Genomic DNA, 17,615 nt, shown 5'->3' on the forward strand with positions numbered 1-17,615 from the left:
AATAAAAAATAAATAAAATGACAAAAAAGATAAGAAAAGAAAAAGAAAAAAAGTCTTTAGGCTGCATTAGATAGCCAAAGATGGACATGTTTCAGGACAAGTAAGTCTTAGGACCTGGATATTCTCATCATACTGTATGATCAAAACAAGGCTCTTGATGAAGCTAGTACGCCACAGGTTAAAGAAAGGAAAAGAAGAAAGAAAAGAGATTAGAAGAGGCAAGGCATATAAGTCATATAACTTGAATTATATTCACTGCAGAGAATGAACATTATAGCTGTGCCCTAATACCATAGAGGCCAGGAAGTGTAGTGTAACTGGGATGTCACATGCCCAGACATAAGTTTATGTCACTAGTGATGGTAGAGACAAGATCTCCAGTCTCTACATAGGTACCCAGTGACTGAGGATGACCAGGCTTTAGGAGCCAAGAGTCAAGAAGAAAATACACGTTTCTGGTAGGGAACATGATTCACAAGGACAGGGAGAAGAATCCGCACAGTGACAAAGGTGAATTGAACAGGCTGACTTTGGAGATTCCATTGAGCAGCGTAACCTCAGCTCCGCTCCCCCAGACCAGAAACAACTCTGTTTGCAGCCTTTGCCTGTTCCTACGAAATGTATCCACAGTGGCCAGTTAGTTTCAGCCAGGAAGAAATGTGTACAATGTTGCTTATTAGCTACCACTAGGTAGGGTTAGCACACCTCTTCCCCTGAGTATTTCCAGTGGAGACATCCTGAGGGCATTTGGAGAGGCAGAGCTGTGTAGGCTCTAGTGAAACATCTCTGAGCTCTAAGCCTACTGAGAAGAGCTGTGCCCTGCAGTTATTTCTCTTCCGTGAAGGAATCTGCTCTAGAATGCTCATTGGCGTACTTGAGGAACAGCACAAAGGGAAATGGGGCATATCATGGCAAAGTATGTGTGTTAGACCAAGGAAGCTCAGAGGATAGAGAACCCAGTGTTCACACTCAAGATTAAACAATGGGGGTTTTTCAGATTGAGCAGAGAGCATGGTGAGTACTGGGGAGTGTCCATCCCATGAGCGATAGAGGCGAGAGGGGACAGATAATGATGAGGAAATATGGAAAAATAAGGCATCTTCCAAGGTTGACATGAATGTGGCGAAATACTCCTGTATTCCAGCCTTCATAAACAGGTACTTCACACTCTGTTGACTTTCCTCCTCTTCTGGAAACATATGGGTAAGCATTCAATAGTTTTACATTCATCCATTAACAGAATAACTATACATTGAAATATGGCTTGGAAATCTGAGTCAAAACTGTAGGGTTTTTTTTTTTCCAGGATTGGTAAATTTCTGTCTGTGTACATTGCTTTTTCTATGTCAAAGAGCATGAGTCGGAATAGGTATGGTAACTCATGCATTATGAATTTCACCTAAAGTTAGAAAGACTAGGTGAGACTTAGGGCAGGGAGGCCTTTGACTAACTGTTACCATACTACATGCTTCTTGACATTACTAGAAAAATATGAATGAAATCTTAGTGGGTAGAAATGGAAGTTGGTTTGGAAGCACAGACTATGTTTTTTTTTTGTTTGTTTGTTTGTTTGGGTTTTTTTGACAATTACTCATTCCACAAACATTATGCTTGTCAGTGACACAGGGGGGCAAAAGACGTACAATGCTGAGACAGGCATGACCCCAGCGCTTTACCACTGACAGGCTCTGGTTCCCAGGAAGTCATTCAGTATTAGATGCACAGGATGGTGAGTGATGCAGACCACACCAGTCATGATGTCTTTTTTTCCCATTTCATTCACTTCATCTCTATGTCACAGGACACAGAATTCAGTTGTTTTAGAAGTTCCTTGAGCACCACGTTTCCATAATTGTAAAGTCACAGCTCTGTCATTAGACAGTGATTTAGTATTAGCTGCAACCACCATGGTATCTCACTGAAAACAGTTAACTAGCTCTAAGGTGACTTTCCCATCTGAACTCTGATGCTGAAGTTGGGAGGTCGAAGTCTCTATCCCAAGAAGCCAAGTTCAGCCACCCATCCTTGAGAAGTCAATTTAAAAAGCTAAATGAGTAGCCCTAGTCCTAGTTAGGAGATGTATTTGTTACAAACATGCTGAAAAGAGGGACAAAGACATCCAGGAACTGCACTGAAGTCTACCTTCAGGTTCTGAAAGGAGACTAAAGTTTAAATAGCATCGTGGAAATGCATACCTAAGCAGTCCTAACAAGGTGTGGCAGTGCCCACTATTGACCCATCGCCCTCCCTGGAAAGCCAAAAACCTCTTTCTTAGAGAGAACAGTCCTCTGCTCGTGCCAGCCCATATTTTTTGTCTTACAGCATGAGATTCTTGGGGAAATTCCAATTTTTTGTTTTTGTTTTGATTTGTTTTTTGTTTTGTTTGTTTGTTTGTTTTTGTTTTGTTTTGTTTGGCTTTTTGAGACAGGGCTTCTCTGTGTAGCCCTGGCTGTCCTGGAACTCACTTTTGTAGACCAGGCTGGCCTCGAACTCAGAAATCCGCCTGCCTCTGCCTCCCAAGTGCTGGGATTAAAGGTGTGTGTCACCACTGCCCAGCTCGAAATTCCAAGTTTTTAAAGTCTGTTGTTCCAATAGTCTGATAGCTGAAGTGTCTCTTTAGAATATATTCATTTGTTCCCAGTCAACTATATTTGGGTTTCTGCATGAGGGTTACTTGGTTTTGCTCTGTACCAATAAGATGCAAACAGAATCCTTCTAGGACCTATTAAGTTAATTGACCCATGCAGAAGCTTTTCAGACCATCGAAAATTCACTGTAGTTTTGATTTTTAAGAAAATACAAAGAAGCAAAAACATAGTGGGTCTCTACACACTGCATCTGGTTGGTATTATTTCCACTCGCCATGAATGCCTTAAAATGGTCTTACTTCTCTCTGCTTCTGTCTTCCACCTTCTCCCCACCCAACACCTCCTCTTCCCCTTTCTTCACATGACCTTGTTAAATTTGTCTTTTATGCAGAGTAGTTTCGACTCCACTCCTCCCAAAAAGAATTTCTACTTCAAGATTCATACTTGGTGTTCAGCAAAGCGAGAGTCACTACAGAACCCACTTTGTTTAAAGGTATTTTATAGATTATTTTAATAACATAAGCTATGCTTAGGGTCTCATCAGGATCTTCTATCTTCCCCTAACCCAAAAAAAGATATTGGCAGGCTAATTAATTTTTCTGCTTTGCATTGGGATTGTGGTGAGTGAAAGTGGGGTGTTTCTATAGGAGGCGAATACAGGGAGAAAACATGGGGGCGGGCATCTGACTGTCATTTCAGGGTTGAAGATGAAGAAGAGAGCCTGCAGAACAAAGCCTGAGTAAGACAAGGTAAACAAGGAAGACAAAGGGGTTGTTCACTAAGACAAGGAAAAAGAAGGCAGCTCATGGAAGATGCCAAGTCTCACGGCAAATCACAAGTTCCCTTGAAAGCGTGCATGCCCAGCCTCTCCCGCCCTTCTCACCTGGTACCTTCTCTTGTGCTCTTTCCTAGGGCACGGACCATGTTCTCAAATATAATGTGTCAGAAAATTCTGCTAGCGTTCACATCACTCTTAGTAATTACCTGGACGATATGTGTAATTTCTCAAAATTCTGCAAAGGTAGGAACATGTTTCCCCACATTGACCAGAAGCTGGACCTGTGTGAGCTGTCTTCTCAGAGCCCAGGCTCCCAATCTAACCTCGTTTCCTTCTGCCTTATCGACCTCTGGTGGGGGCAGGGCACCCTGTCTCTACTTTCCTGCTTCTCATTCATCCTCAGGGCCTTATAGTCAAACTTCTACCTCTCACAGGCACCCCAAATGCCCCTTGTTAAGGCCACCAACTGCCATGTCACTAAATAAGCATTTATCACTAATCTGGATACACATATCCTTAGCTGTCTAGATCCGGCCTGCTATTGTCCTTTGCCGTGTAACTGTTCTTCTTAATAACCAGTGTGCCTTACAGTTCCTGGATCTTAAGCAACAATAAGAAAAGGCTTACCACTCAAAGTATATATAGGAATTCAGCCAATTCTTGTGGTTTTCCTTGTGGCGCTTCTGTATTTAAATATCAGGTGTGTGTAATCCCATCACTCAGGAGACTGAAACAGCAGAATTGGGAGTTTGAGGCCCAATTACAATCAGTTAGGATACAATGGGATTTTGCCTCTAATCCATTAAAATATAAGTTATATTACAATATTTGTTATTTCTGAATCCATCTCTGTAATTCTAAATTAGAAAGACAAAATAAACACATCCATGCATTCCTATACATATATAAATGTTATTATTGCATGTTTATATAAACATGTCTATATAAAAACATATAATACCATTTTGGAGAGAAAGAATGTAAAAGCCATGTTCATGGGTGCAAAAAGCTGATACCTTCTCTATATTATACTAATCAAGTTTTAGAATAAAACCGTCATAAAACCAGTTGTTCGGTTTTCCTCATTTTTCACATTATATAACTGGACTACATTATATAACTGGACTAGCCATCAGAAATATTCAGCCAGTGGGAAACCAGCAGGAAGTAGTGACAGGCTGCAAAGTATATAGGATCGAAAAGCGCAAACTCACTTCATCAACTTCTTATTCTCCAGTTTCTTATTTTAAAATGAATATATTTCTGTCAAACTCTAACTCATTGTAAGTACAAATGACTGGGAACAGGTTCCTCTTTAAAGGGCACCACTATATTTCTTGTCATTCCAGCTTTGGACCACTCTAAACACAGCCATATGTTTCCATCCCTGGAACACATCCATGAAGTCCTCCTGTCCTGAAATTCCAATGAGCCAGTCAAAGTTACCACCAGAGACTAAGCTAGGAGAGGCGATCCCTAAAATGACAGGCCACCAACAAGACAAGTCACCAACAGAGACAGAGCTGAAAGTCAGGGAGATCCTGGAGAAGCTGGATCGGCAGATCCCTCCCAGACCCTTCACCCACCTCAACTACACCACAAGCGCCACACACAGTACAGCCACCATCCTCAACCCTCAAGATACATACTGTGTGGGGGGCCAGCTGGACATCCTAGTAGAGGCTAGAGACCACCTAGGAAACAGGAAGGGGTATGGTGGGGACTTCCTGAGGGCCAGGATGTCCTCCCCAGCCCTGAAGGCAGGCGCTTCTGGAAAGGTGACAGACTTCAACAATGGCACCTACCTCATCAGCTTCACTCTGTTCTGGGAGGGCCCGGTCTCCCTGTCTATCCTGCTCGTGCACTCCAGTGAAGGAGTGTCAGCTCTCTGGAGAGCAAGGAATGAAGGCTACGGCAGAATTGCTTTCAAAGGTGCTTTTGTTAATGGCACGTCCCAGGTCACAGCTGAATGTGGCCTGATGCTAGAGTCAAGCAGTGAGCTATGCAAATACCTGTACCGTGGCGGTGAGGAAGTCTTCTACTGCATGAAACCTCGACACATGCCCTGTGAGGCCCTGACCCACGTGTGTACCAGGCAGCAAGGTGTTTCTTATCTCACTGCCAAAGAAAAAGACCTTTTTCAGAAGTGAGTATATTTTCAGTACAATGAGAGATCTTTGTACCCGGCAGAGCTTCACTGCCCATCTCAGTACCCTCAGGTGCTTCCTCCACTCAAGATTCTGGTAAGACCTGTGTTGTCTTTACTCCCCCCGCCCCAATCCATACCACTTTGCTTTCCTATTGACGTACTCAATAAAAGGGGCTGGCCCGATAAAAAGGAACCAAATACAGTACCTGCCTCTGCTCCTCCTGACAACCAATGTCAACCGGTCAGGTTATGTTATTTTACTATATTCAGATCTAGGTCTTACAAAATATCTCCCAAAGGAAACCACCCTGCTGTAGTTCATAGATGTCTTACCCTCTCCCTTAAAAAGGTTTGATAGTGTAATGATTCCCCACCTCCTCCATCATAGCTGGTACAGTTTGCCTCCTAACAATCTTATCACCAAGTCTTGTGCTACTGTAAAGTTCAGAGTGTCAGGCTTTGTTGCTCATTTCACCACAATTACTGTGACCACTAGCTGTAAGACTGTCTTCTTTGTCATACTCTACTCTGATTCTTTCTCCCACCCACTCATCTTCTCCCTCTCCCCCTCTCATCCCCTGCCTCTACCCCCTCTCTTTCCCCCTCTCTTGCTCCCTCCTTTGTCTACCATAGCAGGTTTTATTTATTTATTCAACAAGCATAGTCAAAGCCTACTCTAGGCCAGATGTTTAATGATCCAGCCACAAAGCTCAACTCTATTCTCTCTCTCTCTCTCTCTCTCTCTCTCTCTCTCTCTCTCTCTCTCTCTCTCTCTCTCTCTCTCTCTCTCTCTCTCTTGCAGCCTGAGCAATCCTGCTAAGAAGTCAGCTCCCACCAGGCATCAGCTCATCTCCTGAGCAGATTTGGCACATGGGCCCTTCTTTGGGTAGAAGACTCCTCCATTCTCCTCAAGTTGTGGCCTAGCAATTCCTGGAAGCCCTCAGCTGCACAGGCTCCCCAAACCTAGTTGCCAGCATGCCTCCTCCTGTCAATCATGACCCTAAGACACCTATCAGGTGGAATTCTTTTTGTTTTCATTCAGCCGAAATCTATACCCTCCCCACATAGTCCACACACACACACATACACACACACACACACAGTCACTCACTCACATGCATACTCACTCACATACACACTCACACATATACATATTCACACACACATACACACTCATACACACTCACTCACATACATACACTCACACTCATACACACATTGACTCACATACACACACATATACACACACTCATACATCCTCACACACTCACATACACAGATATACACTCTCACACTCACATACACTCACACACACTCACACATTCACACACTCATACATACACCCTCACACATGCTCACATACACACTGATACACACTCTCGCACACTCACACATAACCACACACACACACACACACACCACATTTCATTTTCCTTTACTTCATAACAAAATAAAAAACAATAGATAGTTCCTCGGTGACTACTTTCTTAGCAGTTTTCAAAGTCAAGTTTCGAATCTTTTCTCCTTAAGCTATCAGACACAAATGATTGGTAAGAGTAAACGCCACGCATGTGAAAATTGCACACTGCAGAATCCTGCCTAGCATCCACGCTTGAGCTCCTGGTGTGATGTCCCCCACGCCCTTTCTGAGGAAGTAAGAGCACAGCTAGGTTTCTGTTCCTTCCCTTTTATTTCTGATTATGAAACTCACCAAATCTTTCCCTACCCACTAACTACCCCTGTGTCCACAGCAGGCATTTAGTTCACGCAGCAAACTGAACTCTGTTTTCTACCAATCACTCAGGTAGGTATTGAGGCGAGGGAGTGACCCAGCCTCAGTGACTACCTTCCTTCAGGTTACTTTGCTCTGTGTAAAACAAGTCTGGCTTAGAAAAGAGAAACTGAAGGGGAAATAGCAGGAAGCAGGACTGAAAGGGGAAGCCGGGGCCCTGTGGCGAGTCATCCACGTGCTCCCGTAAAAGTCTAGACCCCTCGAGTAAGTGATGGGAGGGTGGCTGACTTTAAATGATAGCCGACAAGCATCTGCAGTGGCAGAGGATGCTGTGTCCTTGTATTGAAGAACTTAGATGTCTTCCAACGGAGACAGGGAGGATCATCGTAATTTAAGGATAAGATTATGACTTTGAGTAGATGATGTGGAAGCAGTTTTTTTGCTTTAGGATTTTATGATTATTTAAAATGTTTATGTTTTACCTATTCATTTTACATCCCATTCACTGGCCCCTCCTACTAGCTCCCTCCCACAATCCTTTCCCCATTCCCCCTCCCCTTCTTCTCTGGGCAGACGGGAACCCTCCTGGGTATCCCCCCACCCACCCCACCTTGACACTTCAAGTCTCTACGAGGCTAGGGGCTTCCTCTCCCACTGAGGCTAGACAATTAAGCCCAGCTAGGAGAACATATCCCATATACAGGCAACAGCTTTTGGAATAGCTCCAGTTGTTCAGGACCCACATGAAGGTCAGGCTGCATATCTGCTTCATATGTGTGGGGAGGCCTAGGTCCAGTCTGTGTATGTTCTTTGGTTGGTAGTTCAGACTCTGAGAGACCCAAAGGTTCAGGTTAGTTGACTCTGTTGGTCTTCCTGTGGAGTTCCTACCCTTTAGGGGCTGCAATCCTTCCTCCTATTCTTCCATAAGAGTCCCCAGGCTCCATCTACTGTTTGGCTGTGGGTACATGCCTCTGTCTGAGTCAGTTGGTGGGTAGGGCCTCTCAGAGGACAGTCATGCCAGACTCCTGTCTGCAAGCACAACAGAGTATCATGACTTCATGTGGCGAATGCCCTGGACTCCAGAGATTCTCAGTAAGGTAGAAAACACTCCAAAATCCTCCTTCATTTATAATACCTCAGTGACCTTTGAAATAATAGTTTCTAGTCATATTAGCAGAAATTTTAAATGAGCCCTTGCTTTCCTTACAAACAGGTGATTCATGCTGCCTATGTTCAATGACACACGACAGGCTAATCTGTCATTTTGTCTTTTTGAAGGTCCAACATAGGAGTTGAAATGATGAAGAACCCGAAGTCTATTGCTGTCTCCCAATGCAACAGTAAGTCCCTTCTCCCCTATAGTAGCTGTTTCTTTTTTTTCTCTCTTCTCTTCTTTTTCTCCTGAGAGGATCTAACTGTGTACACCAGACTCGTCTTAAACTCACAGAGATCCCCCTGCCTCTTTCTGCTGAGTGCTGAGACTAAAGGTGTGCTCAACCCAGTGGTAGGTACTTCTTGATTCTTGGAAGGTTTTTTTTTTTCAGTATTAATTGCAAACATTTTTTAAAATTGTTTTCTTTCTTTAACATGTTTTATATTATTGATAACAGACTCCATCTTGATTCAAAGGTGAAACTACCACTTCACCTAGGAATTCATATCCTAGTGCCCTAGCTACTGTGCAAATGCCACTGATAGACACTGGTGGCTTCCGCCTTGTGGATGTAGTTTTGGAATGTCCCTTAGCATAACCTGTAACTTAGTTGTAGCACTTATCAACTGTATACGGTATTTCCATCTTATTCAGTGTTCAGTGGCAAACACAAAGCAACATTACACCAGACAGAATATTTAGAGTGCCTTATCTCCAAAAGCTCCTCCCACAAAGCCCTCATTAGCTTATCAATCACACTGATACCCTTGGCAACACCTAAGGATTTATTGACAATCTTCATTCATTTATTCAGTAAGTAGTTATTGAGAGTCTGGCAGATAAAATGAGGCATTGTGAGTAAAATTGGGAAAAGTAAAGGTTTGGAAAACTTTGTAAGAACTACTCAATCTATTTGGGGGGGGGACCCAGAAATCTCATGAGGGTGTGGGAGAGTGGCCAGGTATAAGCAAGAGTCATGCGTGGGATCCCTTAAACTGGAGTAAATTCCAATTGCCTCTGTAGGTGTGACGTGAGATGAAGGAAGTGTCACCACGTGACACGGCCACTAGCAGAGTACTCTTCACCAGAGTTGCTGAGATGTGGGGCGCTACCCTGAGGTTTCTCAATAACTTTTGATTAGATAAACTCTAGTAATGAACAAAATTGTCATGAACTATTTTTGCATAGCGAAAGTCTAAATCACTGTCATTCTTAAACATCATGACAAAGAGTTCAGTGGTTGGTTGGTTTGGTTTTGGTTTTGGTAGAGGTTTAAAGCCACAATTCAATGGAGGAAGAACGTGCTTTGAAGAGTAATTTTCTTTTCTTTTTTTTTTTTCTTTTTCCTTTCTTTTTTTCCTTTTAAGATTTGTTTATTTTATTTATATGAGCACACTGTAGCTGTCTTCAGACACCCACCAGAAGAGGGCATCAGATCCCATTACAGATGGTTGTGAGCCACCATGTGGTTGCTGGGAATTGAACTCAGGACCTCTAGAAGAGCAGTCAGTGCTCTTAACCACCGAGCCATCTCTCCAGCCCTTGAAGAGTATTTTTCATCTAATTTTAACTAAGTGTGACCTAGAAGATCCCTGGAGATGCTACCAAGGGACATGGTCTATGTAAATAGGAAAAAAGTACACTGCTTCTGGATAGAATGACTTCACATTGAAAAGACAGTCGTTTCTCAGCATCACTTTCTTGCCACTATAATAAAGTGACAATGAACTTGATGAGTCAGATGAGAGGGGAATGTATTGTTTTAGTTTGCTATTTCACATGCTTACCATCAGCCTCGCTGATCACACTCCAGGCTCAGCTGACTGTATATCTTTCTGGCTCAAGAAAAGCATGTCCCTGTGTCTCCTATAGCTCCTACAGCTACAAGGCTCCCCCAACCCTTGTAGCCAACTCCCAGAACCATGACCATGTCAAATATCCATGCTATGTCTCCCTTGTCCATCTGCCTCCATCTTCCACTGATGAGATGGCGTTGCCCTCCTGCCCATATAAATATAGAATACCTTCTTCATCACAATCTCATACACCCAATTACAACTCGGAAATTCCTTTTGCCATAGAAAACACATAGTCACAAGTTTGAGCAACTGGGGCCTGGAGATTTTCAGGGACAATACATTGTAACCATTAGTACACCTTCTGCAATCCCTAAAGTAATTAAAAATATTATGGAATCCCATATGATTGGCCATGTAGCTCGAGATATGAGCTAATTGTGAAATAAACAATGAGCTGAGGTAAGAAAACCATGTCCTGGCATACAAGTGTACACATGGTATGCTTTAGAGTAAACTGGCAGGGCTGCCCCGTTCATAGTGGGTTGTCATGCAAATAAAAGTACAGATTATCTTCTTGGTACATTATCAAAGCAGGGAATATTTAGTAATGGCAGGCCTGAAGTGCCCACACTTGCAGTGTTCAGCTGTTCAGGATGCAGTGCTGCCAAGCCCCCTAGAAGTCCAACTGTTCCACAACAAAATAGCTATATAATTAGTGGCATCAAAGGAAATCCCACTTGGCAACTCAGCTACTAAGATTTGAGAGTTTATTCCGGGTGAGGTTAATAATTCTGCCACCAGCGCCATGCTGCCACTTTGCCCATGGGTCACCAATAATAGCTACCCATGGGGAATTGGTTTCAGGACCCAGCTTGGAGACCTACATATGTAGAGTCTGAACTCCTTGCAAAAAATGACCTAGCATTTGTATATAACCTACAGGCTGTAATCAGCACTAGAGTACTTCTAAGACTTACCATAACTTAAATGCTGTGTAAATCGTCCCAATACAGTATTGTTGCCAGATTACAGAGGAGGAAAAAAATATTACCTGTTCAAAGCTGATGAGTGTTTTTCCTGAATATCTCCCACATGTGATTGTTTCAGTCTGTGAATACAGAGCTTATGGGTGCGGCAGGCTACGCAGGGACTAGTGAGATGGCTCAGCAGGGACAGACATTTGTCACTAAGCCTAACAACCTGACTTTGCTTCCCAGGACCAACATAGCAGAAGGAAAGAACTGACTCCTGCAAGTTGTCCACTGACCTCCACACACACACACACTTTTATAAATGCCACAAAGAGCTAACCTTAAAGTGCAACTATTTAATAATGGCTCTGTCTTGAGGACATGGCCAGAAACTACAAGGTCCTTGAAGGAAGGACGGCATGGGGACAGTAAGCAGGGATGGCAAGTCCCTAATATCTGCTCCTTGCTTTGTAATAGAAGCCATTGTTCTAACCCAGCTCATGGTCAGCTATCTAACCGCTGCTGATTGCTGTGGCTAACCTTTGTCTAGGAGCATGAATAGAATCAATACGTGCAAATTCTAGGCCCTGTGTTTAAAAGCAACATCCCTTCCTCCACTATTTCTCTCCTTCCCCCTGGCTGAACTGCAGCTAAAATGTGAAAGAGGAAAAAGCCCCATCAGGCCTGGGAGGAAGCCGTGTTAGAAACAGCAGAACAACAAGATGAAAGGAACCTCAAGCCCCAACACTATACTACGTGTTAGCCCAGGCCTCTTCCCTTGGAAACTATTCCCTGATGAGGAAATCATTTCTGCAGGTAAACCATGCTCTCGGACCCTTCCTATGGCACTCTGATCTAACCCAAGAATTGGCATTAATACAGAGATGATGCTGTGGCAATAGACTATGAGATAAAAATGCACCTGGGTGCTAGATCGCTTTGGTTGCCATGTGTGATGCCCTAGGAGCCAGCCATGGTACTGTTCTTGGCTCAGGGGTAGATAGCAGCATGGAGAGCATGGCAAGAAAGTATGGCATGAACAGCCCATTCCATGTCATGACAAAACGCCGGGTGCCCTGCCACTAGGGTGTCTAGGAAGACAGACAGACAGTGGCAGGTGTCATGACAGTGGGGCCTGAGAGAGCAGTTCAGTCCATGTGAGGGGCAATTTGTCACTTTTAGCAAAGTCCCACTAAGACATTGTTGAGCTGGGCATTTCATCCCACGGTGTTTAAATGGACTCGCACTGGGAAGCATTGAGTACCGTGCCTGTGTTAACATTATCTCACAGATGAAATGGAGGCAAAGGGTTTACTGATAAGGACACCAACTGGCAGGCCAGTGTAGCATCACTCAGATTAAAGACTTCACTCACCAAAGGACCAATGGGAATGGCAAGGTAAGGAAAAAAAAATATCACTTTGAGCTAATGATCATATTTGGAAGAAAGCAAACAGAGGGGAGTTGAGATGACCCAGAATCACTCAAAAGACTGAGTAGGGGAATCAAATCATTTTTATACCACAGTATTTTTTTCACTGTAAGAATAAATAATGTTCACAGTATTTTTTATTATTACAGAGAAAGGGGGAGCCCAGCGTGGTGGTGAACTACTTTTTCTTTTCATTAACTTATTTATTTACTCACTTTACATCCCATTTGTAGCCCTCCATCCCAGTTCTGCCTTCACACTGCCCCTCCTTCTGTGCCCCCCTCCCCTTCTCCACTAAGAAGGAGGAGGCCCCCCTCACCTCACCCCACCCTGGCACATCAAGTCACTGCAGGACTAGGTGCATCCTCTCCCACTGAGGCCAGACATGGTACCCAGTTAGGGGGACAGGATCCATAGGCAGACAACAGAGGCAGCATCTGCTACATATGTGCAGGGGGCCTAGGTCCAGCCTGTGCTTGCTCTTTGGTTGGTGGTTGAGTCTCTGAGGGTCCCAAAGCGTATAGGTTAGTTGACTCTGCTGGTCTTATTATGGAGTCCCTGTCCTCTTCCGGTCCCTCAATACTTCCTCCAACTCTTCCACAAAAATCCCCAAGCTCCATCTAATGTTTGGCTGAAGTCTCTGTATCTGTTTCCATCAGCTGCTGGGTAGAGTCTCTCAGAGGACATTATGCTAGGATTCTGTCTGCAAGCATAACAGAGTATCACTAATAGTGTCAGGGACTAGTTCTTGCCCATGGGAAGAGTATCAATTTGGGCCCATCATTGGTTGGCCATTCCCCTCCATCTCTGCTCTATCTTTGTCCCTGCACATCTTGTAGGCAGGACACATTTTGTGTTAAAGGTTTTGTGGGTGGTTTCTGTCTTTATCCCTCCACTGGAAGTCCTGCCTGGCTACAGGAGGTGGCCACTTCAGGCTCCATATCCCCCTCTGCTAGGAGTCTCAGCTAAAGTTACCTCCATAGACTCTCTGGAGCCTCCCCTCCTCCTAGGTCTCTGGTATGTCCTAGAGATGCCCCCCACCCACCCACCACCGATTTCCATTCTCTCCCCTGCTTTCCCTATACCTGATCCCCCCCCCCCCGCCGCCCTGTTGTCCTCCCCATGCCCTCTCTCACCCAGTTCCCTTCCTCCATCCACCTCCAATGTCTATTTTATTTCCCATTCTGAGAAAGATTCAAGCATCCTCCCTTGACCCTGCCTTGTTAATTGGCTTCTTTGGGTCTGTGGATTGTAGCATAGTTACTCTGTACTTTATGGCTAATACCACTTAGATGTAAGTACATATCATGCGTGTCCTTTTGGGTCTGGGTTACCATACTCAGGATGATATGTTCTAGTTCCATCCATTTACCTACTCTAATAAGCAGTAGTATTCCATTGTGTAAATGAACCACATTTTCTTTATCCACTCTTCAGTTGAGGGACACCTGGGTTGTTTTGCGTTTCCAGCTATTATGAATTAAGCTGCCATGAACACAGTTGAGCAAGCGTCCCTGTGTGTACAGTGGAACATCTTTTGAGTGTATGCCCAGGAGTAGTATACCTGGGTCTTCACATAGAACTATTCCACGTTTTCTGAGAAACCACTAGATTGATTTCCAGAGTGCTTATACAACTTTGCAACCCACCAGCAATGGAGGAGTGTTCCCCTTGCTCCACATCCTCGCCAGCATGCACTACCTCTTGAGGTTTTGATCTTAGCCATTCTGATGAATGTAAGGTGGAATCTCAGAGTTGTTTTGATTTGCATTTCCCTAATGACCAAGGACGTTGAACATTTCTTTAAGTGTTTCTTGGCCATTAGAGATTCCTCTGTTGAGAATTTTCGGTTTAGCTCTGTACCCCATTTTTTAATTGGGCTGTTTGGGTTGTTGGTGTCTAACTTCTTGAGTTCTTATATATTTTGGATATTAACCCTCAGATGTAGGGTTTGTGAAGATCTTTTCCCATTCTGCCAGCTGCCATTTTCTATTGACAGTGCCCTTTAGCTTACAGAGCTTTTCAGTTTCTTGAGGTCCCGTTTATTAATTGATGATCTTAGTGTCTGAGCTATAGGTGTTCTGTTCAGGAAATTGTCTCCTATGCCAATGAGTTCAAGGTTATAACCTACTTTCTCTTCTTTTTTTAAAATTTATTTTATTTATTTATTTATTTATTTATTTATTTATTTATTTATTTATGTGAGTACACTGTAGCTGTACAGATGGTTGTGAGCCTTCATGTGGTTGTTGGGAATTGAATTTTTAGGATGTCTGCGTGCTCTGGTCGGCCCCACTTGCGCCGGTCAACTCCACCTACTCAGTCCCTGCTTGCTCGGGCCCAAAGATTTATTTATTAATATACACAAGTACACTGTAGCTGACCAGATGCACCAGAAGAGGGTGTCAGGTCTCATTATGGGTGGTTGTGAGCCACCATGTGGTTGCTGGGATTTGAACTCAGGACCTTTGGAAGATCAGTCAGTGCTCTTACCCTCTGAGCCACCCGCTCACACCCCACTTTTTTTTCTATTAGATTTAGTGTATCTGCTTTTAAGTTGAGGTCTTTGATCCACTTGAACTTGAGTTTTGTGCAGGGTGATAAATATGGATTTATTTGCATTCTTCTATATGCAGACATCTAGTTAGACCAGCACCATTTGTTGAAAATGCTCTCCCTTTTCCATTGTATGGTTTTGGCTTCTCTGTCAAAAATCAAGTGTCCATATGTGTGTGGATTTATTCCTAGATCTTTGATTCGATTCCATTGATCAACCTGTCTGTTTCTATACCAATACCATGTAATTTTTATTACTATTGCTCTGTAATACAGCTTGAAGTCAGGGATAGTGATACTTTCAGAAGTTCTTTTATTGTACAAGATTGTTTTAGCTAATCTGGGTTTTGTTTGTTTGTTTGTTTTTCTATATGAAATTGAGAGTTATTTTTTTCTTCAAGGTCTATAAAGAATTGTGTAGAAATTTTGATGGGAATTGCATTGAATCTGTGGGTGGCACACCATTTTAATCTCAGCATTCAGGAGCAGAGGTGGGCAAATCTCTGCGTTCAAACTACCCTGGTCTACAGAGTGAGGTCGAGACCAGCCAGGAACCCTGGCTGAAAAACAACAACAAAAAAAAAAGAGTTGAAGTGCCTAGCCCCTAAACATAACTAGTAGTCAAAACTAAAGTAACAGGAAGGGGGGGGGAGGGTGGAACTAAGGGAGAGAGCTGGGTGCTTGGCTCTTGCCATTAGAACCATTTTCTACAAATATCTTACCAGAGAGTGAGAATGTGAGAAAGAAATGTGAGTTCGGGATGGAGGTTCCCACACCTAGCGGCTACACTTTCCAAGGAAGGTGGGTGTCGGCGCAGTGCACCCAGCGCCTGCTAAGCTCAAGTCAGATAAACGACTGTCTGACAAGGAAGCTCATTTACCTTCTGGGAGACTCCACACTGCGCCAATGGATCGAGTACTTTCCCAAGGTTGCACAAAGTAAGTCGCCATCTTTATGTTCTTCCAGAAACCCAAGCTGGCCCTATGGGGCTTTGATGTGGTTTCCCTCCTTGCCTGGGCTGCTTTGATTTTTGTTTTGCTGTCTGGGTTTGCATTTTTATAATTATAATATAGTCTCCTCTAAAATATTGTTCTTCCTTTGAATATTTATTCATCCTTAACTTCCAGTTAAAGATTTTTCTGTTTTCTTCTAGCATTGAAGCCTTTTGACCTTCACGGGACTGGACTATATAAAAAACATGTGCTTTTGGATGCTGAAAGACACATACTGGTTGAGTGGAAGAAACACAGCCACCCTTTCATTACTGTGCAGCTCTACTCTGTGATAGATGATGGCTACATCCCTCAGGAAATTGACCGCTTACCAGGTGACAAAGATACTGTCATAGTCATTACCTTGGGCCAGCACTTCAGACCCTTCCCAATGGAACTTTTCATTCATAGAGCCATCAGTATCCAAAAGGCTATCGAACGGCTCTTCCTCAGAAGCCCTGATACTAAAGTCATCATTAAGACAGAAAATGTTAGGGAGCTGAACCTAGATACAGAGAAATTCGGAGACTTCCACGGTCTTATTCAGTATCTAACTGCAAAGGAGATTTTCAAAGACCTGCGTGTGGGTACCGTTGATGCCTGGGACATGACCATTGCGTGTGGTTCCAGTAATCTCCATCCAGCTGATGACGTGATTAGACAGCAGATTGACGTGTTTTTAAACTACATTTGCTAAAGATACATCACTAGGAGCCAATGTCTCCAGCCATGTACCCTGTGTTTCATAAGGGAAGTTTTATTCAGTTTTGAATTTTTTTTTTGGGGGGGGGTGTTTGTTTGGTTGGGGTTTGGTTTGATTTGGTTTGGTTTGGTTTTTCGAGACAGGGTTTCTCTGTATAGCCCTGGTTGTGCTGGAACTCACTTTGTAGACCAGGCTGGCCTCGAACTCAGAGATCCACCTGCCTCTGCCTCCCGAGTGTTGGGATTAAAGGCGTGCGCCACCACGCCCGGCTTGAATATTTTTTTAAAAGTCAAATTTAAAAGAATCTGTCTTGGAGTAGAGATACAACTAAGCTAAGGAATCTGCTCAGCATGCATGAAGCCTGGGGTCCAACCTTCAGCACCACACCAGCAGGACATAGTGGCACATGCTTGTAATTCCACGACTCAGGAAGCTCAGACGTGAAGGTAATCTTTGTTCTATGGTCAGGTCAAGAAGAGCCTGGGGTACGTGAGAGCATTCCTTGATTAAAAAGTAACAGTCACGATCGTGAGGGGAAACACACCTAAAAACAGTGACTACAGAGAGGCAATAATAAGCCAAGAACACTAGGTGTGAAGGGCAATCCTAGAATACACTGTCCATCTCTGTGTCGATAGACACCTTTGTTTGTTAGGCAAGCCCAAGTCATGATTTCTGTTCCTCTTGGCTACACCAGATGACAGGAAGTGTCACAGTGAGCAGCATGTTGTTGTCGTTATTCTCTAAGATTTTTATTCTGCA

General features: G+C 43.6%; 1 protein-coding gene across 1 annotated transcript; it reads left to right on the forward strand.

The window, feature by feature from the left end:
- Positions 1-3,510: 3,510 nt before the first annotated feature.
- LOC110302541 (NXPE family member 1-like) lies at positions 3,511-16,847 on the forward strand. The gene is made up of 5 exons (XM_085828261.1): positions 3,511-3,609; positions 4,716-5,512; positions 8,526-8,587; positions 15,884-16,096; positions 16,312-16,847. The coding sequence occupies exons 1-5, from the start codon at positions 3,511-3,513 to the stop codon at positions 16,845-16,847; spliced, it is 1,707 nt and encodes a 568-aa protein (XP_085684387.1).
- Positions 16,848-17,615: the final 768 nt, after the last annotated feature.

Source organism: Mus caroli, unplaced genomic scaffold (genome assembly GCF_978045245.1).
Source record: "Mus caroli unplaced genomic scaffold, Mus_caroli_1 scaffold_11, whole genome shotgun sequence".
Lineage (NCBI taxonomy): Eukaryota > Metazoa > Chordata > Mammalia > Rodentia > Muridae > Mus > Mus caroli.